This window comes from Pistacia vera, unplaced genomic scaffold, assembly GCF_008641045.1.
Source record: "Pistacia vera cultivar Batoury unplaced genomic scaffold, PisVer_v2 Contig279, whole genome shotgun sequence".
Taxonomy (NCBI): Eukaryota; Viridiplantae; Streptophyta; class Magnoliopsida; order Sapindales; family Anacardiaceae; genus Pistacia; species Pistacia vera.
Window position 1 is genome coordinate 49,316 of NW_022196089.1, and position 19,990 is coordinate 69,305.

Below are 19,990 nucleotides of genomic sequence, written 5' to 3' on the forward strand. Positions count from 1 at the left end.
TCTATTGAGCTAGAAGGACTTCTATTTATTAGATAGGCTACCTAGTGCTTCCCCCAAAAAGGTTTTTGGTAGACCATCTGTGAATAAGAGGCATCTAACCCTCTCTAGAAGGGTTTTATTTATTCTCTCAGTAGCCCCATTCTGTTGAGGGGTTCCCCTAACTGTACTATGCCTTAAAATTTCCTCTTCTACACAGTAAGAGTCAAATTCTAGGTTGCAAAATTCTAAACCATTGTCTATCCTAAAGGTTTTCACCTTCCTATTAACTTGGTTTTCAACCAGATTTTTTCAGCCTTTAAACTTAGTTAAGGCTTCATCCTTAGACCTAAGAAGGTACACCCATACCTTCCTACTATAATCATCTACTATGGAGAGGAAATAGCAATTCCCTCCATGTGTCCTAAGCCTTTCAAGACCCCAAAGGTCTGCATGCACATAATCCAACCCTTTTTCAGCCAGATGAGTTCCCTTTTGGAAACTCATTCTGTGTTGTTTTCCCAACACACAAACTTCACAGAAAGTTAATTCAGATATGGATTCCTTACCAAAATAGCCTTGCTAGCTTAACACTGTCATACCTTTTTGGCCTATGTGGCCAAGTCTCAAATGCCATTTCTCTACAGTAGTCAGGTTAGTAGATAATAAAGCAGAATTAATAGTAAATGCACAATGTTGACCACACAGAATGTACAGCCCATTTTGTTTGACCCATTCAAGCAAAATTTCATTGTTTTTATACACAACTATGGACACTCTTTCTGCCTTATAGCTACATCCAGCTTCATCCAATGTTCCTAAGGAAATCAGGTTTTGTTTAAGGTCAGGTATATACCTTACTCTGGTTAACATTATGACTTTACCATTATTTAACCTAATGGTTATGTTTCCTATACCTTGAACCTTACAAGAGTGATTATTACCCATGAAAACAGTTTCTAAGTCTCCTTTCCTAAGGTTCTGGAACCATTGGATGTTTGGGTTCATATGAAAGGTGCATCCTGAATCTAGAACCCATTCCTTACTGCTAGCTTGGTTTGAAACAGTGAGGGCTTATGAAATTTCAATGTCAGTGCTAGTGATAGCTAAATTACTCTCTGTATTATGCTGTTTTTGTTTCTTTATCCAATCATAGCAGTTCTTCTTAAGGTGGCCTGGTTTATTACAGTGAAAGCACTTCCTAGTTTCTCCCTTAGACTTGTTATTCTTCCCTTTTTTCTTAGTCTTAGAGTTCATGTGTTGTTGGAAATTCTTGTTACTATCCTTTCCTAGTTGTCCAGGATCTGTCCTACTTTTGACAAACAAGTTATTTCCATTCCTTTTCTCGATTTTCAACTCCAATTCCCTAGATTTCAGGCCAACTATAATCAGGTCAACACTGGGAACTGTCTCAGTGTATTGTAAAGCATTTTTCACCACTAAGTACTCATCAGGCAATGAATTTAACAGTATCATCGCTAAACTAGAATTTCCTAACTCCTGATCTGTACCTTTCAACACTAATGTCATCTTAAGAAACTCATCAAGGTTTTCTTCTACAAACTTAGTAACATCCATTTTATAAGAGAGTAACACTCCTTTAAGGAATGCTAAGTTAGATGCAGACTGTAAGGAATAGAGGGATTCGAGTTTACCCCAGAGTGTGAGCGGTGTTTCCATGCCATCTAACTTCTGCAGGACCGCGTCGGACAGATTCATTATGATTAGATTATAGGCTTCCTTCTCAGCTTTAGCCTTCTTCTTCAGTTTCTCTTCAGACCACTTGGTGGTGTCTTTCTCCAGAGCAAGCCCGACCTTATTATGTGAAAAGAGGGCCTTCATCTTCTTCTTCTTCCATGTGTTGAAATCAATTTTCCTATCGTATTAGGAGATCTCCATACGGGTAGCGCTCATCGTACTGTAACAGCAGCGCAGGATAGTCTAAGGTATACGTGGCATTGTTATACCAGAGGTCGCCAAGTACTGCCAGACAGTTTTTAAGGCGGTTACTGGTTTCCAGCCGAGATACCCTTAAACTTGGCAAATAAGATAGAAGTAAATCGTACTGTTACAGCCCTTAGGTAATAACCAACATTTCTCTCCTTGACTCGTGTTTGTCACCTAATCTCACGAATTAATCCCAAGACTCAGCAAGATTCGAAGTCCTAAAGCTCTAGGAACCTTTAAATCGAAAAACCCCCAAAATCTAACAAACCCTAATTTTCGAATTCGTCAAGAATTAATCAATTTCTAAACCTAGATACACCTTAGAACTTTGGCTCTGATACCACTATTAAAACCCAAGCCTAATTGATCAATTCGCCAACACAAACAAACCACAAACAAGATTAAAGACTAAATCACACACACACAATCAAGACAAGAATTTACCGTGGTTCATCTATCCAATATTGGATAGACTACATCCACGTTGAGCTCTGAAATACGGATACTCACAGCACTAAAAGATTATCCAACAATTACAAGAAGAAATCCAAATAATCTGTCAAAACAAAGCAACACTTAACTTAGGCCTATTCGCTCAAGAACTTTCTACAATCTGCAAGAAAACCAGAGGAACTAAACTAGCCTCAAGAAGGAACTACAACCTTCTCTAATCTACCCAGATTACACCCAAAAAGCCTACTGAAAAATACCCAAGACAATTGCTCTAAAAATTGAAGAACCCTAACTGTTACAGACTTGAAAACGTGACTTACAACACATTGTTGTTACTCGTTTTATATCAGCCCATATCAGCAAATATCAGCCATTGGATCTATCTTGATCTGATGACCAAAATTCATTCACGCAACTTAAATGAAACGACGCAGTTTTGGCTTCACAATACTTTCACTTTCCTGTAACTATGTACACCAAAACGGAGACTTGTTTAACCCAATTGCCTGAAGTGTTAGATATTAAGCAAATCGCCAAGGGAAAATAGGCAAATTGGCCAGAGAGGTTGACTGTAGTCCCTCCTAGGATTTACAGTGGAAGTTTGAATGGAATTGTAGCTGAAATGTTTAGAGAAAACACAGAACTATGGAAGAAAAGAGTAGCACATTATAAAACCGTGGACTATCAGTTGGCACAAAATGGGAGATAGAGAAACTTGCTTAATATGAACTCTTATTTGGGAGGCTTTGCAACAGCTTTAGTTGATGATCCGGTGTGGGTCATCAACATGGTCCTTGTTGAAGCTGAGATCAATACCCTTGGAGTCATCTATGAACGTGGGTTGATAGGATCATATCAAAATTGGTAAGTTCAGATGATATTTTAAATTAAGCTGCAAATGAGTTTTGATCTCAACCTTACTGATTTCTACTTGTATCTTTCATGTTAGTAGTCTTGGTAGCAAATAATCTACCACACTAGCCCCACAACTTATGGTCATGTTTACTTCTTTCAGAAAACATCCTACAATAGCTTATTTTGGCCATATCTTTTTTGTTGGAGGTTGTCGCTGCTAAATATTTTATCTTCTTATAGGTGCGAGGCCATGTCTAATTATCCCAGGACTTATGACTTTATAAATGTTGACTCTGTTTTTTAGTCTCTACAAGGACAAGTAATTATATGAATAAAAAGTCCATGGGTGAAATTTCATCATGAATAGTTCAACTAATTATGATTAATTGTAACAGATGTGAAATGGAAGATATAATGTTAGCAATGGATAGGATTTTAAGGCCAGAAGGTAGTGTAATTATCCGGGACGACGTTGATAAATTGGTGAAGATCAAGAGGTTGTAAATGGTATGCAATCGGATGGCAGGATTGTCGATCATGAAGATGGTCCCCATCAGAGACAGAAGATTCTTTTTTCAGTTAAACAATACTTTACAACCCTTGCCTCTGACCAAGGAGCCCCCCGACCTTGGGGGTAATTGGCCAGAAGGTCTCCTCCCCTTTGGATAGTGGCTGGGTTAGGAAATTATCGTCTCTGAAAAAAGACAAACCTCTGTAGAAAATGAATAAAGCCTAAAACGACAAGAGAAAGAAGGAAGGAAAGAAGACACTCACTCATTTTCCTCCTCTTGAAAATGGTGGGGAAGTAAGCGCTCGTGGTACAAACCCAAACTCAATCAATTCATCGAGGGTGATTAACTGCTCGACGTTCCGAGCTGAATCCGACTGCTCGCAAAAATGAAAAACTTGCCACTAAAGTTCCTCGGGCAAAACAAAAAATTATATAAGGACACCCTAGAAAGCACCTTTTCAAGGGGCTAATCAAGCAAAACCAAACGATAACTACAGGTATCTCTAAAACCACCGGTCCCTTCTCAAGCGTACAGGACATAGACAGAGTTCCAACCACATAGTTTACTAGTGTTATGCCTAAGAACCAGGGCTGGCGTAAGCACGCATCAGTAGAAACCAATCAGAATTTGAAAAGGTTTTCTGCCGTTTGGATGCAGCCATGTCCCGCAAGGACGAGAGGGGTAAGGCCATCGTAAGTAAGGCAGGTGAACGTCAGGCCTATAAGTGACTGGAAATTGTCCACCTGCTGAAACCATACGCAATTTAAGGATATCTCTCATGCAAACAACCAATGGGAAGCGGGTTAGGAATTGTACCACACCTACCCGCACGCAGAATCATGGTTACCAGCTTGAATCTTCCAACTATAAATAGAGGGCTCTCCTCTATTTTACAGGATTGTCTCTTCCACCACTTAAAATGCATACTCTCTCTCTCTCTCTCTCTCTCTCTCTACATTCATTTATCTTCTCTATTGTAATTCAGCTCGCAGAGTGCGACCTGATTGTAATCAACCATTAATACAACCACAGTGGATGTAGGATTTGTCTTAGAGCACCCAAACCACTTTAAAAATTGTTACCCGCTCCATCTCTCATTTTTCACTCCCATATCACGTGTGATTTCTAAGTCCGCCTAGCACTTCACATGTGGGAATAGTTGGTGTAAAAAATCAAGCATCAACAGTTTGGCACAAGAAGGAAGGCTAGATTTAGTATCCGCTCTTCATCAAAAACCTCTAACTGATCCTGCCCACCAGCTAATGGCTCGCATTTTTGAAATCAAGCGAACCAATATCAACAATGAGGAAGTCCCTCAGGTACAGAATGACACTTCTCCTGAAGTGCCGCCAGTCCAGCAGAGTATCATGACGGATATTCCTTCGAGCTCACAACTCGACCCAGTTATGATGAATTACCTGGAGAGGTTCAATAATACTTTCCAAATGGTTAGCCAGAGGTTGGACCATTTGGATCTGATCATGCCATCGGAGTCTAATGAGGCGGTGCCACTGCCAAAGACTTTTGTAAGTCTCGCGGAAGCGAGGAAAAGGGCAAAGACTTGATCTGCGCGCACTGCAATGCTTATAAGCAAGGGGAAACAAGTGGCAAGCAGTAGACCAGAAGGCTCTGAGGGGCTAGCGAACACCAGTCACACAGCGGGTAGAATACCCATAGCATTGCGACTTGGTGACATATCGCAGCATGAGCTGTCCCGTGCCACATTGTATGGGCACACTCGTAAAAGTGCAAGCCAGAGAGATTCCCAGCCTCATCAAAATAATGGTTCTAACCATCACCGCCAGGAGAACCCCTACCGTCTGCAAGTCAGTTTTGACCACCGCGGGCGGCGGGAAAATTCCCCGAGCAACGGAAAGGCCCGACCTTTGGTCCTTCCTCAATCGCAACCGTGAGGTTCGAAACCACGTTGCGAAAAGTAACCCCCTGATAGCCTTGCTATCTCAGATTAAAGAGTTGCAGCGATAATTGGATCAGCTCAAGGCTCAGCAGAACAAACAGGGTAAGGTCACTGAGGCGTTCCCCTTCTCTCCAGCAGTACTAGCTGCTCCTCCCCCATCGAGATTCAAGATGCTCAAAATGCGAGCATTCGACGAAAATTTTGATCAACAGGACCACCTCTACGAGTTTAATGACTTTATGGAACTCCACCAAGTCTCCGACTTGGCCAAATGTCGTTGCTTAACAGTGACATTAACCGCCCATGTCAAGCGCTAGTTCAGGTCGCTCCCTACGAGATCAATAAGCTCATGGCAACAGATGAACTCGTTATTCTTAAGGCACTACCAGGCAAACAAGAAGTTCTTAATGTCGTTGAGTTATTTGAGCAATATACGATAGGAAAGGGATGAGTCCCTTCAATCTTATATATACATGTTTCATCGCGAACTCTACAAAGTGGCTCACACTCCTGAAGAGTCCGTTTGGACTCTCATTATCACAAGGGTTCGTGCACAGACTGACTTATGGAAAGAGCTACAATCAGAGGACAATGTTTCCCTTATTCGTTTCTATGACTTCACCGAGAAATATCTCTGAATAGAAAATTCTGTGGCAGCTCTCAATCACCATAACCCTAGTCCATCAACCAATGCTCCCGACTGAGGGGAGAACAGTAGAAGGGTTGATCGCGGTTGGGCTAATGACGATCAACGAAAAAGGAAGAAGTAGCGATTCGAGCCCAAAAAGTCTTATGTCTTAGTTCCTCATCGCGATCGCGATAAGAATTAGTACACTCCTTTGAATGTCTCAGTATCGGCAATTCTAGATAAATCAGAGGAAGCTAGCCTGCTCGGAGAACCAGAGCCCATGAAAAATGCCCCTTTAGCCAGGAACAGCAAAAAGTGCTATCGTTATCATTGGGACAATGGGCATCATACTAATGAGTATCGGGCTCTCAAGTAAGCAATTGAAGAACTCATCAAACAGGGGCATTTCAAGGAGTATGTTGACAGCCCGACTCCTATTTGGGAAAAAGACCAAGAGGAACAAGGGAAAAAGCATCGTGGTCGCAAGGGGCTCTACTGCTTAGGAATCATTTTCGGGGGGCAATACCTTGCAGGGAACTCTCGAGGTGCCCAGGAAAGGTATGCCCGAGAAGCTCGCCATGATCCCGTGAGTGTAATGAGCACGGCTCCATGACCTGCTAAGATCCGTAGGGAAGAAGAAATTACCTTCTCCAAAAAAGGCGCAATACGACTACATCATCCCCACAACGATGCACTTGTCATCGCACTTGAAATAGACCGGTGCAAAGTCCACAGAATGTTGGTCGACAATGGAAGCGCCGTGAATATCCTGTTTCAGCAAGCCTTCGAAAGAATGCAACTGGACGAGGCAGACTTGAAGCCTGCCTCCTTCCCCTTTCACGGTTTTACCAGGGATCACCTGATTCCTAAGGAAACGATTGCACTCCCTTTCACGTTGGGTGAAACCAACGAAATGACAAATGTGACAGAGTTATTGGTGGTAGACTGTATGTCTGTCTTCAATGGCATCCTGAGACGACCTCTACTATGGAATTTCAAGGCTGTCACCTCTATCTACCATCTGAAGATAAAGTTTCCCACTCCGACGAGGATCGGGGAAATGCAAGGATCCCAACGTGAATCTTGCGACTACTGCATAAGGGCATTCCAGATGGCGTGCAAGGGAAAGGGAAAACCAATGGGCGCCCCCGAACATGCCATGGCAATCAGTAGGATTGAGCCACGACCTGGACTAGCAGAGGATAACATGGATCCTTGCATCTAGGAATGCCCTGACAGCGAGCTGGTTGAGAACCTATTTGAGGTATCGGTAGATGAAAACGAGCCGACCAGAGTATTAAGAATCGGGAATAATCTCAGCCCCTAGCTCGTCGAAAGCCTGACGAGCTTCCTTAGAGAAAATGTTGATGTTTTTGCGTGGACTCACACTGATATGGTCAGGATCAACCCGAACGTGATATGTCGTGCTCTAAACGTTGACAGTACAGTCAAGCCAGTCTGCCAGAACAGAAGAGCAATGGACCCTGAATGCTATGTCGCCCTAAAAAGTGAGGTGGATAAGCTCTTCTTGAACGGGTCTATTCGAGAGACACTTTACCCGAGTTGAGTTGCCAACCTGGTCTTAGTAAAAAAGCCCAACGGCAAATGGTGAACCTGCGTCGACTTCACCAACCTCAACAAAGCTTGTCTAAATGATAGCTTTCGCCTGCCAAGGATCGATCAGCTCGTTGATGCCACTTCTAGGCATGAGCTGCTGAGCTTTATGGACGCCTACTCATGATATAATCAGATCCCGATGTATGCATCAAACGAAGGGCATACCTCATTTGTCACAAATCGGGGATTGTATTGTTACAAGGTCATGCCCTTCGGCTTAAAGAACGTTAGGGCAACTTACCAGCGGCTGGTTAACCATATTTTTTTCGAACAGATCGACAAAACGATGGAAGTCTATGTTGATGACATGCTAGTCAAGTTGCATGTTGCTTCAGATCACATAGCGCATCTCGTCGAAATGTTCGACGTGCTCCGAAAGTACAGAATGAAACTCAACCCTCTCAAGTTCTCATTCGGGGTATCATCAGGAAAGTTCCTAGGGTACATGGTTAACTAGTGGAGAATCAAAATCAACCCCAAAAAAATTCAAGCTCTTCTGATATGCAAAGCCTCGCCAGCAAAAAGCAAGTTCATAGCCTAAATGGCAGGATAGCGGCTCTAAGTCGCTTTATATCGAGAGCAACAAATCGTTGCTTGCCATTTTTTAATGTGCTTAGGGCCAACAAGAAGTTCGAATGGACTCTAGAGTGCGAATATGCCTTTTAGAGTATAAAAGAACACCTTAGAAGACCAAGCCTCTTCCCAAGAAAATTTTACTCCTATACATGTCCATCCCCCAGCATGCGGTCAACGCTGCTCTTATCCAGGAAGAAGGCACAGTTTAGTGGCTAATGTATTACGCGAGCAAGAGACTGTTGGATGCCAAGATGCAGTACCTAAAAATGAAACGATTAGCTTATGCCCTGCTGATCGCCTCTAGAAAACTGTAACCCTACTTCCATGCCCATGCAATCTATGTCCTGACCAACTACTTGCTCACGCAAGTTCTTCAGAAGTCGGAGACTTCGAGTAAGTTTCTTAAATGGGCAATGGAACTGAGTCAATTTGATCTACATTACAGACCAAAAACAACCATAAAAGGGAAGGTTGTTGCCGATTTCATTTCGAAATTCTCATACCAGCTCGATCAAAGACCCAAGTAGCAGACCAGCGACGTCATCCAAGAGACTGCTCAGAACCTATTGACCTGGAGTCTCTATGTCAATGGTTCCTCAAACAAGAAAAGGGTAGGAGCAGGTCTTCTCCTCCTCCTCCTCCTCCTTAGTCCCAAAGGGATGCACATTCGTGGAATCCTCCGAGTCAGGTTCCAGGTTACTAACAATGAGGCTGAATACGAAGCGTTGCTTGTTGGTCTGCGAATAGCGAGAGAAATGGGATCCGACATGGTCAACATTCACAGTGACTCCCAGTTGGTCGTAAATCAGATCTCAGGGAAATACCAAGCCAAGGAAGAAAACATGATCAACTATCTAAAGAAAGCAAAGGTCGCACTCAAGCCTTTCAAGCACTTCACGATCACGCAAATCCCGAGAGATAGTAACTCTGTCGCAGATGCCTTTGCGAAGATAGCCTCATCGCTAGACTGGAATGTGCCAGACAATATTCCAGTTCGGTACATAGAAATCCTGAGCATTAGCTAACCTGAGCCAATAGTAGCCACAACCGAATCAGTTTCTTGGATGACCCCAATTATTCTATATCTCTGAGATGGGACTCTGCCTAACAACAAGACTAAGGAAAAAATCCTGTGCACCAGAGCTGCTAATTACACACTCATCGGGGATCAGTTGTATAAGCGAGGGTTTAGCGCCCCTCTCCTCCGATGTGTAACCGACGAGAAAGCAGATTATATTATAAGGGAGATACATGAAGGGATCTGTGGTAATCACACTGTCACTCGATCCCTTGCCAATAAGATTGTCTGCCAAGGATACTATTGGCCCCTGCTTTAGGAAGACACTTTCAACTTTGTAAAAAAGTGTGACAAATACCAGCAGTTTGCAAACATCCTGCGAGCTCCTTCTTACAAGCTAACTATCATGACCAGCCCTTAACCATTCTCTATGTGGGGAATTGACCTTATTGGGCTTATGTCCACCGGGAAGGGGGGCGTCAAATATGTTGTGGTTGCGGTAGATTATTTCACAAAATGGGCTGAAGCCGAGCCCCTGGCTGCAATCACTACCAAGAAGCGTAAGGACTTTGTCTTCAAGAGTATAGTGTGCCAATATGGAATTCCTCATACTCTCATCTCTAATAACGGTAAACAATTCGATAACGAGGAATTCAAGCAGTTTTGCGATGAGTTTGAGATCCACAAAAAGTTCACCTCAGTTGCCAGACCGCAAGCTAATAGACAGGTTGAAGCTGTCAACAAAACCATCGAGCACACCTTGAAGGCCAAGCTTGGTGCTGCCAAAGGTAATTGGGTTGATGACCTCCCTAAAGTTCTATAGGCATACAGAATGACTCTGAGAACATCCACTTCGAAAACATCCTTCTCGCTAGCATATAGCTACGAGGCAATGATCCCGGTAGAAGTGGGGACTTGTTTACTTCAGAGAGACTTGTTCAACGAAACAAACAACAAAGCGCTTCTACGCGCAAGCCTAAACCTAGTTGAAGAACATTGCAACAAGGCTTGGTTAAAAATAGCATCTTACTAGCAACACGTAAAAACGTTATTCGACTCTAAGGTCAGAAGAAGGGACTTCTAGGTCGACGACCTGGTTTTGAAAGAAGTCCTTCTCTGTACAAAGGAACCAAGCATGGAGTTATTAGGACCCAACTGAGAAGATCCATACTGCATTGCCAAAGTGATACAACCAGGAACATATCACCTCAAGAGGCTTAACGATTCTGAAGTACCGCAAGCTTGGAATGCCAAACATCTTCATCCCTATTATCAGTAATTCTTGGCTCACTCTCAGTTTTCCATCTCCTTTACTTGTAAAGTTTTCCTTGTAACCTTTATGAATAAGATCGTTCTTCTTCACCTTGAATAAATGTCTTACATGATCTTGTTTGTTGTAATATTTTTACAAGTTTCTTGATGAGATGTAATATTAGTTTTGCAAAGCACTCAAAATTGTAAAAGTCTAATAAAAGCTCTCTTTATTTATGATTTACAAAAATATAGTGGACAGCCAAAAGGAAAAGAGTCAAAAAAACTGAAAAAGAAAACGATCACTGGCCTCCACCTCCAAGATCCGTGGGCGCGACCTCGTCGTCCCCCGGTTAGTCGTCGGTTGTTAGGTCAACCACTGGATCATCACGAACATACTTTTCCGACTGATCATCCTTCGGAGGGGCTCTTGTTCCTCGGCCTTATCATCAGCTTAGGCCATGGAGGCAAGGATGTCTTGATAATCAAATGGGAGGTCGGAAAGATCCATTCCTGGGTTCCTTGGTCGCAAGGTATAAATAGCTCGAGTGGCCCAGTCAGCGGCTTTCCTTTCAAGCTCAAGACCTTGCCAGTTCATCTAGTTAGTTAATGAAGCGATCCGCCCTCGGGAAAGCTTGAGGTCCATTTCCAGCGCTTGTTTCTGCTTCTTGGAGTTCTCCCACAATCGAGCTCTCTCTTCCTTCGCCTTTACAAGACGGTCCGAGTTTGCCTTCAGCTCCTTCTCTTTCTTGCCATCCTCTTTGGTGAGTTTGGTTACTGTTGTCTGGAGTTGTTTGACCTCTTCGTCTCTCCTTTCAAGCTCAGCCTTCTGGAAATCCACGATGCTAAGAGCAGAATTTTTCTCCACCAGGTATTGATTCGCTTAGAGGTTGAACAACTTTGCCTCTGCGGCCTGATCTTCGAGGTCCTTCTTCAATTTGACATTCTCCTCTTTCAAATAGTGGATCCCTCCGACATAATCTAGGTTGACCTTCTGCTGGGCCATGTACGAAGCAAGTAGGGTTTGCAAAATAAAGGAAGCAAGAGTTAACTCCCATTTTTTCGAAAATTATTAAGGCCAGAAAATCAACTAAGTCTGAAGTCCTTGATAAGGATAGACCGCCCTACCTGGCTTTGCAGTTGAAGAGCAGTGGTCATCAAGTCTATGTGTCGGGAAGCCACGAACTCCTCAAAGGCCGAAGCTAGTTGGGACTCTTGTAGGGTGTATAACACCAGCTGTAAGTGCTCTGGGAGTTACCCTATGGAATCCAACACTGGTGTACTTGCCTCTGTAGGAACTAGCAACTCATCGACTCGCTGCTTACCCGCTTTCCTGCGGGTAACCATGATTTTCCCCTCTTTTTGGCCTGAGCTCTCGGGGATCGCTGAGACGCCCAACAAGCGCCTCGAGCGAAAAGCCTGGTAAGGCTGTGAACTCCCGGGTTGCATCCCAGCGCCCTCTGACTCAAACTCCGATTCCTCAGCCTACAGCTGTTTTCTTTTCTTTGTTTTTTGGCCCTAGTTTTCTACTTAGGGGCACAAGCAGCCGCAGGCCAAAGAGCTTCCCCATGTCGCTCTAGAGGTATTCGTTTTTCGGCTCCAATTTGTATCCCTCTTGTGGGGATATCACTAGGGACCACCTCGACTAGCTCAGTTGGAGCGACCCAGGGAAACACAAACTTTCTCGGCACCTTGGGCGGCATAATCGGTACGCACCATAGAAACATGTTAGTAAGACAAGTCGCCGCAAGTAACCAAAAAGCATTCTAAGTATGGGGATACTTACGGTCTAACTCTAAAGACGCTTCCGGATTAAAAAAGTCGTACTTCCTCAAGTTAGCAGTGGTCACAAGTAGTCTCGTGTCGCGACAATGGTTGGGAAGATGGCCGAACACAATGATTCGGTTGTAATTTGTTTGATTTCCCAACCTGGTCATCTTATTCCCTGCGAAGAGACAAAAAGCTTCGTTAGACACAAAAGCCGAAGGTGGAACAGTTCGCAAATGGAAAGGAAAGACCTACTTGGCTCCCTAAATTGGCAGATGCCATCGTATTCAAAAAAAAAAAAAAAAAAACTTAGTTTTATAGGCCCCGACATTGTTGGGGTAATTGAATATTCCTCCCTCGATCGTACATCACTTCGAGAGGTAAAAAGAATATGTTTTTGCTCTTCTTCAGATAGTAAGAGCATGAGAGCTCCAGTGTCATCAACTCGCCAAGGCTATTTTCGGCACACGCAATATACATAGCCATAGCTATCATATACGCATTGGGCATTAACTGCATTGGTATGACCTTGAACTGGTTAAGGATCGACCATACGAAGGGATGAAAAGGTATCAATGCCCCACACTTAAAGATCGTCTCCGAGATTACGGCCTTTCTCTCTAGGGGATTCCAAGCCATACGGGCTCTATACTGATAGACATTCACGCTAAGCATGTATTGGTCCACTGCCTTTTGTATCTCCTCTCGGGTGATCACCGACAAGGTCTTTAGCACGAAACCCGCTTGAGCGGTTGGCGCCTGCGAGCTCGTGTCCTCGACTACCTTGGTCGTTGAGGCATCCATCGTTCTTAAGGTCTAAAAAAGGGGCGATGTAAAGAAAAAAAAAAAATATATATATATATATATATAAAAGAAAGAAACAAGGCTCAATCCTCGTACGATGTTCTGTATGGTGACGTGGAAGGACAAAGGAAACCCTAATGCATCCTTCCAAAATCCTAGAAAAACCCTCAAAAACCTTTTAGGGGTGAATCCCCAAGGATCTATGCCCGGAACTTCTCATCTTTAAGAAAAAATAAACCCCCTCTCCTCACCACTATCTTGGGATACGCACTACAAAAAATCATCGGATGGCCCATTCCAGCCATCAGCAAGAAAGTCGAATAGATCAGTTGAGTAATGGAAGAAAGTGAGGGAGAAACTCTTCTTACCTCTTGACAGCATGGGAAGAGTTCTCTGTCGTAATAGACGGTGCCCATCAACAAAAGAAGGCGGGCTGACTTTTGCGAGAGTTTTGTTCTTCTTTTTTAAAATGTGAATCCTGTGGCAACAACCTGAAGCAAATTCAGGTTTTATAGGGGAAATGTGACAATTGGTTTTCTGAGCAAGCGACATTTGGGCGGGACACGTTTCTCGCCATTGATTATGACCATATGTCGTTAATCTGTGGGAATAGTAACCTCCACGCTTCGTAAACACCAATCGACGTTTCCCTCCATTGGAATAACCAAATGACAGTACGATTACCCTCCTCCACATTAAATGCACCCCTATCAGCATTTAATGCCCTGAAGGAGAATGTCGTTTCAGCATGGCTCGCATTAAATATGCACGGCTGGCACTTATTGCGTAATGGACAAGCCTGTTAGAATAAAGAATATTTTATTAGTTAGGTGAACCATTACGCGCAACGGTAACATCTGAAAAGGTCGTTCAAATTAACACTTTTCGTCAGGTGTGTCGATTTCAAAGCAATGCATCGATTTCTCTGCTCGCCATTGTGAGTACTCAACAACTCATTCGCAATAGGGTCTTAGTTTCACAATGTTTAGTTTAATGGCACAGGCTGCCGTTGGAAGAGACATCATGGGAAGATTTTATGACCTTATAGCTCTTTATGGCACTATCCTTTCCAACCTTGAGGATAGGGTTGCTTCTACAGGGGTGGGCAATGTTAGGAACTTGCTTGATTATGATGAGAGTGTTATGAGAAGGTCCATGCATTCAAAGAGAAGACTTGCATAGGCAAATGATTATAATTAGAGTATTATTAGTATTTTATTCAGCTATTATTATTTTATTCAATATAGAATAATGTTAGGAATTGTAGTCAATAAAGAATTGGATTATATCATTATGCAGGAGTCCTTTTATACCAGGAAAGAGCTAAGCTGTCAGGCTATAAAAGCCTAAAAGAACTTTATGCTTAAGATAAAAAAATTGATAAACTTCTTCTTCAACCTTCGTTCTTGGAGGCACTGTTCCTCATATAAACAAAATCTCTTTTCTCCCTATCGTTCAAAATATCTTCTTCCCTAACACTCATCGACAGTAAACTCACCAATGTCATTCTTTCTATATGTAATATACATGCCAATCATGCACAGGTAAGAATTCACCGTTAACTAAAGCAGGGCAATCCCGAAGTGCTCCGTCACATCAAAGATAAACTTATGTGGGGGCACTGAACCCTGCACCTAAGGAGGGTCTCTGAGGTCGCCGTCCAATCGGCATAAGGAGTATTCGGAGAGCAGTCCTCAGCATGACGGAGAAGACCAACTAGGCTATATTCCTCTTTATACGTTCAAGATCATTGTCGGGAAGAGGATGCATTAGGTTCTTGCGCGGCTTAACAACCGTCGAAGGAACTACGTCGTCCTACACCCGCAAGGAGTCCATCTCCACATTGCTGAGCCAACTCCTCACGAACATCTATGTCGCTAAAGGAACAATAGAGGCTCCCCCATGGCTTCACCCCGACAACCTTGACCACGAGCGATGACTATGTTGCCCAATTCTAGAAATACCTAAAACGCAAAATCTAATATTACCCGAAACCCCTACTCCTTACAAAATAACTCACTGATCACTTGTCCCTCGATCAGGACAAGGAAGTGAAATGGTGGAAGCCAAGCACTGGCATCTACCCAAGCGACCCCAAGACAAATCTTTGTGGTTGCCCTCCAAGACACTGGTGGGTCGAACCAATAGGCAACATAACAATGAAAGGAAAAAAAGAGAAGAAACTTATCACATAAATGATTCCGCAAACGTAGAAACTCACGAAAGGGCCAATGAGACTATCTAAAGACTAGGCGGAAAGCACAAACAACTACTGTGAATAAAGGAAGACGAAGTTAGAGCACCTTTTATAGAACAATAAAGATGGGCTAACAAAGACAATCCGAACCATCAAAGCCATCTACGTGGTGTCATTCAATGCCCATGCATGAGCCTCGTTTAAGAAATCAAGGCAATCACTTTTCAACGCGCGCTAGTATTTAATCGAAACACTACCTCAAATGACATAACATTTAAACATGATTGACGCGACTCTTCAAAGGCTCTACATGAAATCTAATTGTCTCGTACACTCAAAGCCTACGAAAGCAAAGCAAAAAGCCTCAGTCCGTCCAAGCCCTAAAGCCTCGGTTCTTCCAAGCCCCAAAACATCAGTCAGTCCAAGCCCCGAAACATTGAGAACCCATAAAGACCCTTCTCCGGGCTTCTAGCCAACACCTTTTCAATATCCGAGCCAATTGTGGAACATCCCATGACTCGAGGTTTCAGGAGCTCGGAAAAATAAGGTCTCTACGAGGAAAACACCACAAATAGAACAAAAGAGCTCCATTTTCTAAATGGTAAAGTCAAGTAAGTCTCATGCACACACTAGTCGAAATATGGATTATAATAACAATTACTATTGTGTTAACATCCGAAAGTGTTATATCAAAGTTGGTTCACAAAAAGCTCCAGGTAGTCCGGAGGCACCTAAAATGAACATAAACAAGAAAAGGTAAGAGGAAGAGCAATCTAATCTATATGGGGAGGCAAAGCCCGAGCTTTTTCCCTCCGCAGGCGAGTAGCTTGCCACTTGAGCTCTTCTTTCTCACTCTGGAGGATGTTCTTCACATCTTGTAGCCATGACACCTCCAACTGGTTCATTGCCCTCTCCCAAGGAAGCTCAATAATCCTCTACTCCCTCACCTCTACTTCCTGAAGCATCTCCTAGCGACCTCGATCAAGCTTGGCCTGGGAGGAAGCGAGGCGATCTTCTAACTCCACTATCTCCCTCTCGGCCTTCTAGAACCAAAATTGATTTGCCCTATGATCCAAGAAAATAGATAAAGCCTCCTAATGAAGTAGCATCATCAAGGAGAAAAGCTGCAGAAGAAAAGAAATCAAGGTAAGTTACTCGTTCAATCACCCATGAAAGATAAGACACAACGCAAATAGCAAACCTGGGCCTAGTCATGACCCATCTTCTAAAGCAAAGCTGCTAGAGGAAGCCCTCGAAGAATAAAGGTGCACATGGGGACTCATAGATGATCTGCCAACTGCCTAATCGCTTCCTCTAGCTTCTCCCTCATGAGAACCGATGACAAGCCTTGCAATATCTGTCTCACCATGGAAGTAGGGACAAAGGGAGGGAGGTCAAGGAGGGTCAGTTGACCCTCCTTGACTTTTTAAATTTTTTTGCTAAGTATATTAAAAAAAAAAATGCCCTTATATGAAGTTGACCCTCCTTGACTTTTGAATTTTTTGCTATGTTTTTACAAAATTGCCCTTAGATGAAATTAAAATACCCAAAAACTTCACTAAACCCAATAAATTAAACCTCTTTTTTTGGACTATCAAACTCAAACTAAAGTACTAAACCCTACCTTCTTCTTCCCTAGATGGCTTTTTTCTCTTCAACAACCTATCAAGCCAAATTTTTCCTTTTATCCACACAAGTGTAGTTTTCTCCCCCTATCAAGCCGGCAAGCCCCCTTTTTTTTTTCAATTTTAAAAGTTCAAGGTTAAATTATAGATTGGGATTTATGAAATTGTCATTGTCATTGCCATTGAGACCACAAATTGCATCAATTTTATATTTATTTGTAATGATATATTGAAGTTAGAGGAAGTGAGAAGATAGTTTTTAAATTTATTTTGAAGAAGACCTTGGGACCACATTGTTTTACTCATATTGCCGAATAATATGTATATATATATGGAGAAGATGAGTTCTTGGGACCATATTGTTTTACTCATTTTTATCTTTGTTACATAAAAGTGTTTAATTCAAATGGATTTAGGAGTGAGACTTGGGACCACATTATTTTAACCATATTGGCCTATTTTGTGTTGTTTCTTAATGGAGAATATGGGTTCTTGGGACCACAATGTTTTACCCATACTGGCCTATTTTGTTGTTGCATTTTTCTCTATCAGGTAATAATATATTGTTATTTTGAAATAGTATGGAGAGATGTTTCAAAAGAAAATCAACAATGATCTTATCATTTGAACAAAAGGAAAATACTAGCGATTCAAGTAAAAGAGTTGATGTTGATTTGCGAGATCTTCTTACGGATCCAGGCTTAAGACCCCAAATTTTAGATTATGATCCTAATATTCGAGATCAAATCAGAAGAATATATTTGGAAAGGGTCCTTGTCAACCTAAGGGCCATGAGTTTCCTTCTAGGTATTTTGGTGGATTTTCCAAGGAGATTTATTGTTTTGTGGTTTAGTGAATTTGAACAATTGTTGGAATATAGTATAGCGAAAGATGCTTTTGTCTTTATTGCTATCTTTTTAAGCCAGATGGTGATAAAGGGAGTGGTGATCGCTTTGTTGGTCAAGGGTTTTTAAATTGGAAAAAGAAAGAAAAATTGAATATTCACGTTGGAGGTTCTATTAGTGCTCATAACCAAGCTCGAAGAATGTATGAATCATTATTGAATCAAGGCCAACATATTCAGGCCTTTTTTTATCGACACTCTTCTCAAACATGAATAAAGTATCGAACCCGTTTAAATACTATAGTTAACAGTATTCACTTTCTTTTAATGCAAAGACTCACATTTTGTGGTAATGATGAATCCTATGATTCAAGCAACCAAGGGAATTTTCTCAAGCTTCCATGATTTATGGCTAATCATAATGAATATTACAATGCTGTACATTTCAAGAATGCTCCTAATGATCTTAAATTGACATCACCTGAGATTCAATTAGACATTGTAAGTGCTGCTTCAAATGAAACCGTAAGTGCTATCATTACAGATTTAGGAGATTCATTATTCGTTATAATGATTGATGAATCTCGTGATATCTCTAAGAAGAAACAAATGGTTATTATCTTACATTATATTAACAAGAATGGACTTGTTGTGGAGCGTTTTCTAGGTGTTGAACATGTTCCAGTTCCATAACTCTCTCACTTAAGGCAACACTTGATAATTTCTTTTCAAGGTATGGGTTGCGTTTTTCTAGACTACAAGGACAAGATTATGATGGAGCTAGTAATATGCAAGGATAATTTAATGGTTTGAAGAAACTTGTTTTGAAATAGAATAGATGTGTTTATTATATTCATTGTTTTGCCCATCAACTCCAATTGACTCTTGTGGCTTGAGTAAAGAACCATGATGATGTTAATGATCTTTTTAATATCTGGTGATTGTGATTAATATTTTTAGTGCTTCATCAAAGCGTTGCGATATTCTTAGAGATAAGCAAGCTTGTAAAGTTATTGCAGCTCTTTCTAGTGGTGAACTTTCAAGTGGAAAAGGTCTCAATCAAGAGACTAATCTACAACGTGCTAGTGGTACGCATTGGGGCTTGCATTATGGTACGTTAATGAGCATAACCTTGATGTTTTCATCAATTGTCGATGTTCTTGAAATTGTGGCAAAAGATGGGTCAAACTCTGAGCAAAGATTTCATACAAAAAACATATTGAAGTTGATGCAATCATTTGACTTTGTGTTTAGTCTATTTTTTATGAAAGATATAGTTGGCTTTACAAATGAACTTTCTCAAGCACTACAAAGGAAAGATCAAAATATTGTAAATGCTATGAATTTGGTTGAAACATGTAAACAAGTTTTACAATTGATGAGGGATAGTGGATGGGAGACTTTATTAAGTAAAGTTTGTTCTTTTTTGTGTCAATCATGACATTGATGTTCCTAATATGGATGATAAGTTTTTTATTCAAGGGCGATCACAACGTAAGGCTCAAGGTATCACAAACATGCATCATTACCACATTGAATTATTTTATAATGTCCTAGATATGCCGCTTCAAGAGTTGAATAATCGTTTCAATGAGATAAAAACTGAATTGTTCATTTGTTTGACATGTTTATGTCCAAATGAATCATCTGTTGCTTTTGATAAACAAAAATTGATGCGCCTTGTCGAACTTTATCTAGATAATTTTTCTGACTTAGAACTCATGGCACTTGATTCTCAACTTGATATTTACATTTTGGATATGTGCTCTAATGTCAAATTTATGGGATTGAAGATCATGCAAAAATGATGGTTGAAATTAAGAAGGATAAAGTGTTTCCATTAGTTTATTTGTTGATGAAATTAGCATTGGTTCTACTCGTTGCCATTACTAGTGTAGAGAGAACATTTTCAACAATGAACTTTATGAAGAATCGTTTTCAAAATAGAATGAGTGATCAATGGTTGAATGATAGCTTAGATATATATATGAAAAGATGTATT

At 41.6% G+C, this 19,990-nt stretch overlaps 1 protein-coding gene and 1 pseudogene across 1 annotated transcript; both read left to right on the plus strand.

The window, feature by feature from the left end:
• The first annotated feature begins 3,100 nt into the window (after positions 1 to 3,100).
• LOC116133983 lies at positions 3,101 to 3,869 on the plus strand (annotated as a pseudogene).
• Positions 3,870 to 14,315: 10,446 nt separating this feature from the next.
• On the plus strand, positions 14,316 to 19,796 carry LOC116133984. The gene is made up of 3 exons (XM_031419642.1): positions 14,316 to 14,473; positions 18,949 to 19,100; positions 19,546 to 19,796. The coding sequence occupies exons 1-3, from the start codon at positions 14,316 to 14,318 to the stop codon at positions 19,794 to 19,796; spliced, it is 561 nt and encodes a 186-aa protein (XP_031275502.1).
• The last annotated feature ends 194 nt before the right edge of the window (positions 19,797 to 19,990 follow it).